General features: G+C 32.5%; 2 protein-coding genes across 2 annotated transcripts; both read right to left on the reverse strand.

The window, feature by feature from the left end:
* Positions 1-7,745: 7,745 nt before the first annotated feature.
* Positions 7,746-11,201, reverse strand: LOC114179860 (CBL-interacting protein kinase 9-like). Its single transcript, XM_028066338.1, has 10 exons — positions 11,114-11,201; positions 10,894-11,019; positions 10,649-10,738; positions 10,415-10,507; positions 10,186-10,311; positions 9,998-10,114; positions 9,823-9,885; positions 9,668-9,742; positions 9,508-9,585; positions 7,746-7,948 (listed from the first exon to the last, which is right to left on the reverse strand). Exons 3-9 carry the CDS (start codon positions 10,670-10,672, stop codon positions 9,517-9,519), a joined length of 567 nt encoding a protein of 188 aa, XP_027922139.1. The 5' UTR covers positions 10,673-10,738; positions 10,894-11,019; positions 11,114-11,201; the 3' UTR covers positions 7,746-7,948; positions 9,508-9,516.
* Positions 11,202-11,814: 613 nt separating this feature from the next.
* LOC114175131 (CBL-interacting serine/threonine-protein kinase 23-like) lies at positions 11,815-15,469 on the reverse strand. Its single transcript, XM_028059900.1, has 3 exons — positions 15,241-15,469; positions 11,926-11,988; positions 11,815-11,835 (listed from the first exon to the last, which is right to left on the reverse strand). Exons 1-3 carry the CDS (start codon positions 15,454-15,456, stop codon positions 11,815-11,817), a joined length of 300 nt encoding a protein of 99 aa, XP_027915701.1. The 5' UTR covers positions 15,457-15,469.
* Positions 15,470-16,483: the final 1,014 nt, after the last annotated feature.

Raw genomic sequence — 16,483 nt, forward strand, 5'->3', positions numbered from 1 at the left:
TTTTATTAAATTGTATGTTTATATTGAGCTCACCCTTTTTGTTTGTGTTTGTCGATGATCATGTTACTTGTCACATGGAAGCATATGATATTCCAAGTGATGTTGTTGGTGATGCCTAGAGACAGAGAGAGGGCTATCATGGGACTTTTGGCTAGGAATCATTTTATGATTGTCTCGTTTATTTTCAGTTGGCTTTCGTTTGGGACTTGTACTACATTTATGGATTTGTTAATTTAAATTTAAGCGCGTCGAACAAATTTAAAATATGCACGTGTTTTGGGAAGAGTATTTTATGACGATTGAGTTTGATTTATAAATTATTTCTTTTTTAAAGTAATTTTCAGCAAGGATATTGCATAAAAGATACTTAACGAATTGTTTGATACTTGCTGGACTAATTTGATTCTATTTAAAATTTGAATGAATGATCATCATATGATAATTGATGTAGAATTCAATTGTGAATGAACTAGAGTAAAATTTACTTATTTAAACATTTTATTCTCATTATTTTAACATTAGCGACAACAACAACCCCCCATTTTTACTTTACTATTCTTTCTAAATTTTGTTTCTACAAATGCCCTCAAAATCTGGTTTGTTGAGAGTCTAATTGAATTCATTAAGAGACGACTTTGAGTTGACTAACCCTATTTGTACTTAATGTTTGATAAGTTTTTATGAAGTAGACACTTTTAAACTTAACATTTAATAGTTTAGTTTTGTATTGGATTATCTATTCATGCATTGGATGATATGCTCATACATTATACATCAACTCCTTTAATTTGATTGAAAAACGACAATGATCAATTGCATGGAGCACATTTAGTGTATCTCTATGTTCATGCTTGTCAAATGCTAGAAGATGAGTTATGCTCTCATCGGCTAAAATGTGGGTTAAGGTCCAAATAATACTTAGGTTTTTAGATAGGAGTGACTATGCTCCAAATAAAACTTTAGTTTCTACTCATGAATTGTAAGACCCGAGTAATTTAAATAATTAAGTAAATAATTATTTAATAAATGCGAGTAGTGGGAACCTTTATGTCATTTAATGCTGGGGTTTATGACATAGAAAAGTACTAGTTTAAGTGGTTAAGAGTACTTAGTTATTATGAATGGACTTGGGTTCGAGTCCAATTTATTCCTTTGTATGTTATTTTAATAGTTTATTAATTTTAATGATATGCTTAATCAAAATGAGTGATTATAAATTCCTAGATGTTTAGGAATTTTCATGAATCATGAATTGGTTGAATGGTTGTGCATTAACTTGACAATGGTGTGGTTGTGTGTTCAAACCTTTACTTATACGAAATAAGGTTTCTTTTTGCTAAAATTATTTTTGACATGGATGGGAAGAAGCAGAAAACCCTAGCTGTCTAGAAGAGCCGTTGGGGATTTTGCTATCATTAAGGATCATAAGCTTTCCAAATTGGAAGTGAGGAAACTTGGTTAAGGGAGTTGCATTTTGTGCCTTAACCTTTAAAATATATGTGTGTAATGTATGGGATGCATTTGTGTGTTTTGTTTCTGCCAATTTTATATATTTTTTCGTGTTTTTGGAATTTTCCAGAAACCGCCTGGCGGCAATGAAGGTCTGCTAGGCGACACATGATGTTTGAACTAAGATTTTGGGTGCTTGATAATCTCTTGATTTGGGATGCGGGTTAGTGGAAATTGAATTATCATGCTCTTGCTTTGAAGATATATTAATTATGTAATGTTTTTCATCATATAATGCGTGAATATAATGCCTTTGCATGATCAAATTCTCCATGTGTTCGTGTTTCTGAAAAATTTCCAAAAATTGCCTGGCGGGCCTTCAAAGCCGCCAGGCGACTCATGTTAAAACAACCCAGTTTCTGGGTTTCTGTTAAGAACCGTATGGCGGTGAAGAGCTGCCACTAGGCAATGCGTGCTGGTGTTCTTTTCATGAAAAAGAGCTATTTTCCGTACTTTTCGCGCAACAGGAACCGCCAGGCGCCAGGTTCCTGATTTAATGCTATATTAATTTGCATTGGTGCATAGGATCATGTGCTTAAGTTGTCTGGGTGTTGCTGCTTTATATTTGTTTAAGCATACGTTATTCATAAGTTGGAATTAATGCTAGCATGGATTCAAAGGGTGGAATATATATATATATATATATATATATATATATATATATATATATATATATATATATATATATATATATATATATATATATGAATATGTGGGAATTGATGCATATGATATATGGTGATACTTGTGTACGCTTATGATGAAGCCATCTAAATTGAGATTGTGCAGGGGAGTTATGTTGATTTCTGGAAGCCTATATTCTTGATTGTGGATATGCATAATTATAACACTAGGATTGATTTTACTTTGTTTTGGGTGCTTAAAAACTAGTACTAGTGTAGTGCCTGGTAGTAGTGTTGTTCCGCTAGGCGATAGCTACAAAATCAGTAGAGTACTGAAGCATGTGGCGCTTGGCGGTGAGGATTGTCTCGCAAGGCGATACTTGCAGAAACAGTAGCATCAGAGGCGCTTGGCGCCTGACGGCACGTGTCCCCTGCCAGGCGGTATGGAAGCGAGTTTCGCATGGTGACTCCGAAGCAGTGTTAGGCGTTGATGCAAAGGCATAAGCTTTGTTTGCTTTGGATGTGCGTGATCTACAAAGCTTTGGTGATACCTCGAAGGACGACTTGATGGGTTGATTGAGTTATGGCTCGGAATGTATCCCTTGAGTTGTGGCTCGGGAAAGGGTTAAGCACGTGGCATTCCTTGAGTTATGACTCAGAATGACATCTCTTGAGTTGTGGCTCGGGATGACGGATGAACACGAGGAACTCTTGAGTTGTGGCTCGGGTTGGCGAGTGTTACCGGTGTGAGTGTGCATGTTGTGGCGCGTGTGACAGGTCTAGATAGATTGCCCTCCTTGGTATGAGACCAACGAGTTTGGTAGTCTTGGGACATTACGAATGTTATTCGTATTGGGAACTCCACTCGGCGTTACGGAGTGTGGTCCGTAGCATGGTTTCCTGCATGTTCTCTACAAGTTGTGGCTGGTAGGTGTGGCAACAAGACATCATGAGGTACTCATCAGAAGACGTAGAACACGGGTAACATGGGGGTGGCCATGTAATATGGAATCAAAGGATGAAGTTCCTTTGGTGTATTTGTATGTATATATATGTTATATATATATATATATATATATATATATATATATGATTGTTTAATTGTAGCTCACCTTATCTGCTTGTGTTTGGCGATGATCGTGTACGCGGTACACGGGAGCAGATGATGTTGCAGGTGGATCTGGTGAGGCATAGAGCCATAGCGGGGCTAGTACAGGAGAAAAGAGTTTTCTGAGTTTTATGTTTCTAAATAAATTGTAATGTTTTATATTACTAGACTTTGATGATAGTAATGAAGTTTATAATTATGGTTTTAAAGTTTATTCTATGATTAATGAAATTTTTAAATTTCCCGCATTTTGGAGAATTACAGTTATATTAAATGAGTTTTTAATATTATTATTTTTTATTTAAAATCCATAATATCCGGGCGGAATGTTACATGAATGGTTGGGTGTCCAAAAAATTCTTGAATTTTTAGCTAGGAGTATTAGTTCTAAATAACACTCAATTTGTAACTTGTAGTGGTAGTCTACTTAGTTAACTCAATCAATTGATTGAGAATTGGACATAGTCTATACTATGAGACAAACCAATGTATAAAGCACACTGTAAATTTGTATTTCCTTTATCTTGGTTCATTACATGTTATATTATTGCACTAACGAAATAGAAAAGTGTTACAAACTAAGTTTTTAAAAGCATTTGACATATCATTTGTCAAGTAAAATTATTGTTTGACTACACATCATTAGACAATATCTTGCAAAAAATTCAAAATGATTAAACACATAATTTAAACTTCTCATTTTATGTTTTTGACTTGTTTTCAAAGTTGGTATCTGAGCTCAACCCTTAAAGGGCTGAGCATCTCTCAGTTCTAAAGGAAAAGATCCAATAACTATGGTAAGAATCGAGAAATAACTTTTAGCAAAAGGAGTGTCCCTCACAAGGCCTCTAACCTTCCTTGATGCAATTTTAAATCATTTTCTTTGTAAACGGTTGTCTTAGGCAAGAGTGATGTGTTCCAAAGAGTACTCAATCTTAACTATGAGTGGTTGCATGCCAAATAATACTTAGCCTTAACCAAGAGTGGTTTGCAGTCCAAATAATACCCAATTTTAGCCTAGAGTGACTAGGCCAAACAATAATAGTTTTAGCCAGGAGTGGCAAAGGTCCAAAGAATACTCATCTTGTAGTTTGTATGTTCTGGGTTTACGAATGAAGCAATATAAAAATAGTAAGTGAAAATCTTTTTTTTTTCAATCTCCTTAAATTACATATTATTGAACCATAACTAATAAAAGAAGATTGTTGTAACATCCTTGCTGGAAATTACTTAATAAAATAAATAATTCATAATTAAAAGTCGATTCTTCATGAATTACTAATCCCAAACACGGGAAAATTTAAAATTTAACCAACGTGCTTAAATTCAAATCCACGAAAACTATAATAGTTATACAAGTTCCAAAACCGACTGCAATAAAAACTATAATCATAGATAATCATAATAAAATTCCCATAGTGGTCCTCTCTTCGTCTCTACATGTCTCCAGCATCACCTAGAACATCATTTGCTCATGTGTGACACGTCACACGATCATCGCCAAACACAAACAGAAAAGGTGAGCTCGTAACAATATAATCATATAAATTAATAATAAAGAGATTCTCCCAAGCTACTTTATTCAATTCAATGCTTAAATTTGAACTCCTTACTGCCCCAAGGTTCTCTGATCATTGTCTCATTATACAAATGAAACTACTAACCCAGGCACATATACAAATAATTGACCATGGACCCAAGATATCACATGCTTCAACGAACCTACCAACTCGTAGTCCAACTCTACGGACCTCCCTGCCCGTAGTCCAACACGCGTGATCCAACTAGCTACAAACCTCCCCGCTCGTAGAAACCCTCAAGTGTGAGCACAAAACATACGAACCTCCCCGCTCGTATCCTCACACGAGAGCATCATTAATATGAACCTCCCTGCTCATATTAATCACATGTTCATCACCAGTCATGAACCTACTTGCTCGTGACATTGTCAAGCATCTCCTGGTCCAAGTCCAACATCTCAAAAACACAAAAACATAACCAAACCAACACATTGTACCCTGCACTATCTCCTAGCTTTACCTAAGTACCGCCAGGCAAAGTTCCAGGGTAGATAGCCTCATGGAAACCTCTCACCGCTAGACGCCAAACACTTCCAGAAACAATAACACATATCCCATACATCAATTATACATACATATATGTATACATTCACAATTGAGACTATGTTGGCACTTGAGTTTATCCAAGAGTTAATCATACTCATAGGAACTCTAAAACAATAATCAAGTAATGCATATTCTCATAAAAAATCCAAGGATTATGATTTCATAATTTCATGGTATTCCTTTCTTTAAGAAAATATTCTAGCCTATTGATTCTATGTCTACACATGTTGTTTATATTTCTAACGTACTTTCGCACTTATCACCATAAATTTGTAAAGTTTTCCCAAAAAACCCATATACTAATGAAACTCTTAAAATCCCATAAGGATATAGTATTATATTATTCTATATTTAATAGAATACCCAAATATGCAAATAACGGTACCATCCATATCCTTATGCTAATACTTAATTATTTTATTTATTTATATTTATATATATTTTTTATAATATATTTTAATATAATATATACCCCTCTACAACCAATTTTGAATACTTAAGTTTAACCTTTTACATAATATCACCACCTTCCAATCTTAATCACTTCATAACCCAAAAACTATAATTATAAAACCAACAAACCAACTCTTGAAACCATCCCAAAAAAGAAAAAACTAAAGAGGTGGGTGCACTCCAAAATCACGTGATGTGATTTGTCTAAAGGAAGGAAGACTACCTTTAAACAGGAGTGGGACCCGTGGCTAAATAAACCACCTTGCATTTACGTATGCACAATACCACCAAAAGCTTAAAGTAGATAAAAAGAATTGCTACGTGGGTTTCATGGTCATGCCATTACTTAACTAGCCTATGAAATGTAGCAATTAAAAGTCAAAAGCCAATCCTTAACCACCAACACTACAACAACATGATTGAGAAAAGAAAAAGTAAAGTTTTCTTTCTCGGGCCCACATAGAATTTTCTATGGTTTTCTAATGGAAAGCGAACAAGTCAACACGGTCCCACCAGTGGCGGATCTTTAAGCAATATTTTGGGGTTCCAAAATTTTAGTTGAATTACTTTTTGGTCCATTTTTTCGTCTAAAAATATCATGCTGGTCCTCTAGTGTTTTTTAATTTCAATTTGGTTTCAATTTTATAAAAATGAATGCAATTTGATATTTTTTGTTAAATTTCTTGAAGCGAAGCAAGAATTTTCATCAAAATTGACACTAGGATTATGTCAATTACACAACAAAGCAAACCATCCTTATTCACAACTTCGATTTTGATGAAAAATTCTTGGTTTGATTCAAGAAATTTAATGAAAAAAAATGACAAAATTGCATCATTTTTCAAAAGTCGAACCAAATTGAGACTGAAAAAAACTAGAGGACCAACTTAATATTTTTGAATAAAAATAAGAACCAAAAGAGTAATTATAAAATTTTTATATTAACTAGTCAAAACATTGTATTTACTTTCCTTATGATAATAAAAAATAATAAAATTCCAATTATTGTTATTATTATAATTATAACATTAAATATAAATAGTTATTATAACTTTAGTATAATTAATTTTCATTTATAATGATTAAATTTTAAAAAATAAATAAATGAAAAATGGTTAATAAAATAATTATTTTTATTTAAAAAATATTTAAAAGATAAAATTGAAAAAAAAATGTAGAAAAGAAAACTTTTTTATATATAAATATAAATGTATAAAAATTTATTAAAATATCAAATATATAAAGTATATTAAAAATATGAAATTTGAAAAGAATTATTTAAAATCATATATTAAATTATATAAATGTAAAAAAAAAAAAATGGTAAGGTCGTGTCCGCCACTGGCTCCACCCCAAAGCAATGTCGCATCAATTTCTGGAGTATTCAATATCTTGAATGCATGTCCAAAGCAAAAGAACCCTTATGGTGCACCATACGACGACAAATTCACCAAAAATGTAGACCACCCCTCCTCTTAAAACTTTGCACGTTTTACACCAGTAACAAGAACGAGGAAGAACGAAACCCAACGCCACCTAAGGTTCTCCTTCTCTAAAAGCCGAGAGATGCTCTGTTGGTTAAAAGTTACGAAACTGCACCACACAGTCCATTGTTGCAACAAAAAATCATGCAGTTTTGGATTCCTAACGCAACAGCGAGACCAACAATTATAACGACATTCATGATCACATCAGAAAATTTGACAGAGGGACCATATGATTCAAAACATTGTCCCCTAGCCAAACCTTCTTTCCCTACACACAAATGAGTCTCAGAAGGACTACATAGAACACCAAAAATCATGTATAACACAATACTATCATCATCACACAAGGCATACAAAAGATATGACGGTCAATGACAATGGCAGTTCACAGATCAGAGAAACCAACAACAAAATGCAACCACACTTATCTCGTTTTATATTTTAAACAACCAACATCAAGAGTAACAAAAATAAAGAACTAGGTTCAACTTCCCTTATCTGGATTTCCTGCTCCAAAAGCCTCCGTATAACCTTCCTTGTGCAACTTCAATCTATCCTTGCTCTCGCAACTCTTCCTAGCATCCGTCTCAAAAGCCTCCCCTCTCTCACTCACTAATGCTTTTCTTTTCCTTCTTTTTCAGCCTTAAAATAATTAAATAAAATTAAAATATGAATTTGGGATTTTTAATAGGGTTTTCACCATTATCAAACAATTTCATAACCAATTAATGTTTCATGATAATTTCTACCCATCTAGGATTATATTGTCATGTATCATAGTCAAACATTTTATGAAAATAATAAAACAATTAAATTAACGCAATAATGATATACAGAAGACTCAAACCCAAGTCCTCTTAACACAACTTTACACTCTTAACTATTTGAGGTACCATTGTTCCTTGTCATAATTCTCCACATTAAATATCATAAAGATTCCCTTAACTGCCTTTATATTAAATAATTATTTATTTAATTATTTAATTTTATCTGATATTGCATTTTAAATAATGTGTTTGTCAATTAAACTAAAACATCGTCTAATTGTTTTGAAAATCTTCAAAAAAAATTTAATACACAGTTCAATCTCCCTTTCTTATTTTCTTATGCATTTTACCTACTTTTACACAAATCAACGTTACTTTTTCATATGATTAGAATAAAAATAAGGATTTTTTGTAGTAAGTTGATTGACCTACACTTTTATTGATTCCTTGTTTCACATAATAATAACAATAAATTTAGTTGTAAGGTATAAAATGAGTACACATGTAAAAAATGAATTAATACATTACTAAAAATTCTCATGTGAATTTTCTTGTGATTTTGTTAAAAAAATTTACAAGAAAACACTTTTCCTGTTATTTTTTTTTCTAAGAATTTTAATTGACAGGTAACTCTTTCGTGGGTAATTATTTCCTACAAAATTATAAAATTCGCAAGTATTTCCTACAAAATTTGTTGCGAAAAGTGTTTTATACAAAATATTTTGTAAAAAAATTGGCAGCAATTTCCTACAATTTTTTTTCATAACAAAATTTATAAGTATTTCCTACAAAAACAATTTCAAAACAAAATTGACAGGAAATATGAGTTTTTTTTAGTAGTGATAGCTCATTTTTTTCAATTTCACATTTTACTTATTTCAGAAACAAATAAATATTTTATAAGTATAAATAACATATTTAATTAATTATGGATTACGAAAAAACATAGTAATCCTAAACATAATCCAATTTCAAAATCTATTTTTTATACTAAATTCTTCAATAAAATGTTTTAATACTTTTTTAGTAAATATTGGTTCTTTTCCTCATTATCATCGTAGTACTATCGTAGATTTGCAGTGGTGATAAAACAATAAAAAATGTGTTTAGATTTTGCACTCATGGTATGGAGTTCTACTTCTAGACATAATTAACAAAAAAATGTAACATCAACCGAAATTCAAAGAGAGAACTGAAACAAATTTGTTTTCATTTTAATGTCTGAAACATAAAATGTGTACTGAAAAACGAGGTAACATACATTCTGCACCAGATTCAATAATCCGAAGGAATTTTTGATACAGTTTAAAAAGGTGACAACCTAACATGTACATGCAGATGCACAAAAGGAAAGTATACGACAACATATTGGAATACTGAAATTATCACCAAGGAAAAACATTAAAGAAAACCAGAGCAGTAGAAGAAATGTACAAGGGCATGTTATCCATTTTGTAAAGGTTCTGTTTTCCAAATGATATTTCGCAGCTCAGCATATAATTGCTCGCAGAACTGCAAACATAAACAATCCATTTCGCATGATATGTTATAACTATTTCAAGACAAGTATCTTCTTAAAGCTTATAGATCTTACCTCATGGAATTGTAGATTATCTCCTGAAGCATTACGAACCACAACCATGTAATAGGGAGAGACCATCTCATACACCTAAAACCAGAATTAAAAGAACAATAATAATTTGAAAGTAGGAGTTTGCCAAGTTTTGTCTTCAACAGAGAAACATGTACCTTAGTGACTATAGATAGGTGACCTTTTCGTCTAGCCAGTTCCTCTTTACTGTTAATATTGATCTGAGATGCATACATAATAAATTTTACTATAACTGCTACATATAACATATTAGGTTGTATGATGTAAGTTATATCTATAAATACTTATACAAAAATAATCATAGTGTTGTACCTGATAGTTCTTCCTCTGAACTTCAAATCCTAATCTCGCTGTTCTATACTCAATTTCTCCAACTATATCAAGGATGGGAGATTTGGATATGAAACTAGTTTCCAGCTTAACATGTACCTAGGTGTCAAAAATTAATTGGTCTTAAGCAAGTGGTGGTCAAGAACAAATTGAAGATTTTTTGTGTATACCTTACTGAAAAGATTTCCAATAAGGTTGAAGCCCAGATAAGTAGAAGAAATCTCAAACGCATTCATGATTGGTGCTTCTGATGAAGATCCTCTTTCTTCCTTCTCTGCTGGAAGATCTGGTGAGTCCTGTGCACCAAATTAGCCACATTGATAGGAAGTTAGAATCCCTAGCAGAGATAAAAGTTTAACCAGAATGTTTCACAGCTATTCCACTGAAACTAGCACTTACATAATCAAAACTAACAGATTCCTTGGAAAATCTAAGAGGTTGGTAATTCGTGATGAACCACAGATCCTGATACATATCATCAATTGTGATCCTCTGTTTCATGCCATTGGAAAAAGTCAAACATATAAGCATTTCATGACATGAAGGAAAGCATAGAACATAGTTGCTAAAAAGCACAATAGTAACAGGAGTCACGCAATCGAATTAAAACAAGCAGCAGAAGTAAGTACTTACTCTAACAGGATTGGGATCAAGCATTCTCCCAACCAGTCTCTTTAAATCTCTAGAAAAAAAATGAGGGAGGGTGTAGTCGGCATCACGAATCTGAGTCACAGAAATTTATAAACTTTGTGAGACATAGAATTCAATTCAATCTGGTTCAACTAATTGTACGTGATTGTATGTGATCATGATAGAATTTTTGTGCTATGCTATTCCAGAAAATATAAGTGTTGTGCTAATCAAAGGTAGTATCAAACCTTTTTATATAAAGAAGACGAGTTATCGGCGGTGAAGGGCAAATAACCAGCAACCAAAAAGAAAAGTGTAACACCACATGCCCAAATATCAGCCTTTGGACCCTCATAGCCGTAGGATTCTATCACCTATTTTATACATGTAAATGATAGGAGAAATTAAATTAAAGTTATGAGAGAGAGAAACTGAATTTGAAGTTTAAGAGATAAAGTTGTATAATACCTCTGGGGCTGCATATTGTGGCGTGCCATATGGGGAGTGAAAAAGCCCTTTTTTCTAATAGTATCAACTTCATAATGTTTAGTTTTTGTATGAGATCAGATCCAAACTCAAAATATTTTGTAATATGGATGTACTTACTGATAAATGTCCTTTCGATTTTTCAATAAAAAAGTACCCTCTTTAAAAGATTATTTAGTGAAAAGAGAGGAAATATTAGTCACCAATAGTTAACTCACATCAGCTTGATGGAGGAGTGCACTCAATCCAAAATCTGATAATTTAAGCACTCCATTATCACCCACCAACAAATTCTCTGGCTGATAAAAGATATACAATGAAATAATGTTAAATGAACTTGGTCAGAACGGAAAACAAAGGAAGCAACAACATATAGAAATGATTGATATATTAACTCACCTTTATGTCTCTATGGTAAACACCTTTACTATGACAGTGATCCAAAGCACATATAAGCTGGTGAAAATATTTCTTTGCTTGGAGTTCATTCATTCCCGTGAGGCTTCTCTGACTCTGAGGGTCAACAAATGTTGCATTGTTAGAGGATTCTCATCCCAATTGACAAGGTAAAAGTAAAAATGTCTTACAATTTTATCAAACAGTTTCCCTTGGGCTAAATGTTCCATTACGATGTATATGTTTTTCTTGGTAGCCATGACCTACACCACCAATAATACATCCATTTATATCTGATACAGTTTCTTCTAGACAAGAAAGAACAAAAGAAAAAAGAAGAAAAACACAATAAATCGTGCAAAAAGGTTATCTGCACGGAAGCATTCATTCCTTCTAACCTCAATTACACGCAACACATTCGGGTGTTTAACCATGCTCTGTATTGATATTTCTTGTTTAATCTGCATAATGATAAACAACAGACAAGATCAGGTTTCAGAAAATATGACTTTCTTTATCTTTTTATCATTTTTACACTAATTAACTGTTAGTATATACGAAGGGAGAATATGAGAAAATGAATATTATTCATATGTGCAAAAATAATCTCGAATTACAAGGCTGAAGCGTTAATATATACACATTCAGAAATGTCATTGCTAGTTAGTACCACATCATCAACATATACCAATAAAACCGTGATAGCAGAACCAGAAGATTTCTTCATTCAAATCACCGTGAAGAAAAGCATTATCAACGTCCAACTTAGTTGGATGAACCAATTGCTAGTAGTATAAAACAAAACATACCCTTCGGTTCCAACTTTAAAACCAAAAAAAGAAAAAAATAAATTTAAGGCTTTTTGAATCCAAGTTATTTCTTCCTACAACAGTGGTACTTGTGTATATAAGCAACCAGAGACTATGAGATTTGTAAAATCAGGTTGAATGAGATGAACAAGTTCATATGGTGATTTATTTTGTAAAATTGGTGTGGGTAACCGATTAATGATATGCACCGTAAGGTTAAGTGAGTATGACCATAATATGTTTATCATGTGTGCTTGAAAATGAAGTGCTATACAAACATTTAAGAGGTGTTGATGTTTCCTCTCAACAATGTCATTTTGTTGAAGGGTTCCAACACATGAAATGTCATGAAAAAATTCCTTTAACATTATAAAAGTCGGTGAGAAAAGATTCTTTTCTATTATATGATCTTACTGATAACGTCTATTTTTACCTCTCTTTATGTGTTTATTGTCATGAATAAATCAATTCTTTCCTAGTTTTTATCTTGTTATATTCTCAAATTTAGTTTGTTTTGTATTATTTTGTATTTTAGCTATATTATGCTTGTTTTACCTCTAATATCTCTTTTAAGAATGTAAATAAATGAATAGGAGCAATCCTAGTGGATGAAAACAAGCAAAAACCCAAGAAAGTATGTTTTGGAAAACAAAAGTTTGATTTTCAGCCAAATACCCACGTCGGGCACCAATCACGCCCAACTCTTCAAATACAAAATATTGTCAAACTACATAAGGCTGAGCGATGGAAAGTGAGGCTGAGCGCCACAAGGCTGAGCGGTGAAAAGTGAGGCTGAGCACCAACAAGGCTAAGCAGTGAAAAAGTGGGGCTAAGCGCAATTCAATTCGTAAAACTTGTAGTTGGATGGTGGAGATGTGCCGCTAAGCAATGAATCTCAGGAGTTGCCAGTTTCGTGATTTTATTGATAGCGCCTGGCGGTGCTGAGATGGCGCCAGGTAGTGACGACACTGATAGGTCAAAAATGGGTATTTAAACATGTTTTCTCGCGAGGGTTCGTCATCTTTTCTTACTCTCACAACTTCTCTTCACCTAGAGCAACTGAGAAAGGCCTTTGGAGGTTGATTGGGGTGCTAGGAAGCTCTCCCACTCCTCCTTGGGTCTTCAATCTTCATCCATGGTGTTTTCTCCCTTTTGTGATTGATGATGGACAGTACAAAGAAAAGTCTTTCCAAATAATCTGAAGGTGAGTGTAATATTGAGAAATGGAAAAATCAACTTGTCTACAAGATTGAAGATCTTCTTCGAGATCAGTGATGTAGAACTTGCCACCTTGGGAAAACCTTTGAAGGAGATCCTTCCAAATTTCAACAGTGGAGTCCATCCATAGAATTGATTATTTAATGTCAGTTTTCATGGAGCGGGTGAGCCAAGCTATGATCATCTTGTTGCAACGCCTCCAAGCTTCATGTAGAGGATTAATGGGTGGTGGACAAGGGAAGGTGCCAAGAACAAATTTCTCTTTGTTCTTGGTTTCAAGAGCATCAAAGAAATCATGTTTCCATGACTGATAGATGTTTTAGCAAGAGGTGGGAAAACAAGAATGATGGCAGGACTTTCTTCTGGATAAAGAAAGAGGAGATTGGCAGGGTTCATAAGGTAATCGGTAGCAGAGGCCATGAGGATGAGAGGAGAAAAAGTGAAAGGTATTTACACTAATACCATGTTATGTTAGTACATACGAAGGGAGAATATGAGAAAATGAATATTATTCATATGTGCAAAAATACACTCACTTAATTACAAGGCTCAAGCGTGAATATATACACATTCAGACTTGTTCGCACGAGGGGATTTATAAATCCCACTAATTTGGAGCGATAGATGTTGTGGTTGAATCATGTTCCAATGCTGTGATTAAAGAGTAATTGCGAAGACATATTTAAGATATATTACGAAAAGCATATCCCTTTGTGGTTGAGGAGATTTGGATGGATGAGAATGATTTCACTATTATACACATGTGTGTGAGTGTTTGTGAATGAGAGAGAATGTGACTTTGTGAGTGAGAGAGTGTAACTTTGTGACAATGTGTTTGTGAGTGGGTGACGGTGGTTTGTAAGGGTAGCAACACCTGTTATGTAACCAGTGTTGTGTGTGTGTCTATACAATAATAATAAATATACAAAAATATGTATAATAATAATTAAATATATGTATATATATATATATATATATGTATATAATATTAATATATTAAATAATATTAATAATAAATAATATATATAGAAATGAAATATAAGAATAAATAATAAAATTAATATATAGTAATTAATAATAATAATATTAATTATTAATAATAATTTCAAATAATAGTAATTATTATAAAAAATTAATATAATTTATCTTTTTATTAATTTTTTATTAAAATTTATCAAATAATAGTTTTTAAAATTTAATATTTTTAACTAATCTAAAAATCATTTTATATATTTTTACCATCAAGGGTATTTTAGTAATTTTAAATTTTATCTGTTATAACTTTTTATTTTATTTATCATATCATTCACATTACTCACTAACTTTCAACAAATTCATCTTCAAATCAACTTATTTTACTCTCTAAATCCACTCAAAGAAACACACATATCTATTCACTCACATCCACCCAAATTCATTTTCACAATTTCTCTCAAATCCATCTTTTCCACACAAATCTATCTTCACACTTTCTCTCAAATTCATTTTCTCGAGAGAACAAAACATAAAGGTTTGTACAGGAAACAAATTAAACAAACAAAATAAACCGAAGAAGAGAATATCTCTGTCATTAACCTTAATCCATTGAATTAATAGGTACCCAAAATTGAGATCAAGATGCAGAGGTACTGAACATTTTGTTAATAAAATGATGGCATAAAGCAATAGAAGTGGAAGTTGGCACACCTTTTTCTTAACGAGACTCTTGATCCTTCCGCTTCTTCCTTTGAGAAGTTGTTCTTTGTCAAAAATTTTGATGGCTACCTTGTCTCCGGTGACAACGTTACATGCAAGCTTCACCACTGAGAATTTTCCTTTGCCCAAGACCTTACCCACTTCATATCTTTCCATACAGATAGTTCTGTTGGTGTTGTTGCTACTACTACCTTCTTCATTGGCCATAATGTTCTTCACCTTCTTTTTCTTTCTCTCTCCACCTTCCTATTTCTTTCTTGCATAAAGCTTAATGTAACTATTTATTCCTCCAAAACTATAACAGCAAATTAAATGCTCATAACTAAAAATTAGTAATAGTTAACCAAATATTTAATACTGTGATTATAATTAATTTTAGCTTTTGTTAGACATGTGTTTAATTTTTACCTTTGCTTTAAATCTCAATTATTATTCCATTAGAGTAGTTAGATAACAAACAAAAACTAATTTAATTGTAATCATTTGCAAGAATTTAATGTCCAAAGCATAAGTACTTAACAAAAAAAATAGGCTTAATTATGTTTGTGCTATATGATAAAATTAGTAACTTTCAATTGAGTCCTCGTAGATTTTTGTTTTAGGTCTATGATAAGTCCTTCCTAAATTTTTTTAGTACATCAATAAATTTAAAATTTTTAGTTGAATCACCAGTGATGTGGCGGTTAAGTAGTTAACATGGTTATTATTTTTCCATGTCACTTTGTTGAATTTCGGTAACGTGTAATTTTATTATTTAAAAATTTGAAGCACATTTGAAACACTCAACTCTTAGCAAAATTACTGTACTTCTCACATTTGAAGCACTCAACTCTTGAGTTACTCGACTAACCTCCTCGACCTCTACTACCACGACCTTTGTAAAAATCGGGAAAATTAAATAAATAAATAAATATTTATTTAATAAATGTGAGGGCAGGAATCCCTAAGTTAATAAATGTGGAGAGAGAAAACAAGGAATAATACTAGCTCGAGTGGTTAAGAGTACTTAGTTGCTATGAAATGACTTAGGTTCAAATCTTATTGATGCCATTAGTATGTTATTTAATTGTTTATTAATTTTAATAATATGCTTGATCATGATGAGTGATAATATAATCCTAGTCGTCTTTTTGGCCAAATTTCTTTTTGGCATGAATGTGAAGGAGCAAAAAAACCTAGTCGTCTTGAGGAGCAGATGGAAAGGTTGGGAAACCATCTAGTAATGGCCTTTGAA

This window comes from Vigna unguiculata, chromosome 3 (assembly GCF_004118075.2).
Source record: "Vigna unguiculata cultivar IT97K-499-35 chromosome 3, ASM411807v1, whole genome shotgun sequence".
Classification (NCBI taxonomy): domain Eukaryota; kingdom Viridiplantae; phylum Streptophyta; class Magnoliopsida; order Fabales; family Fabaceae; genus Vigna; species Vigna unguiculata.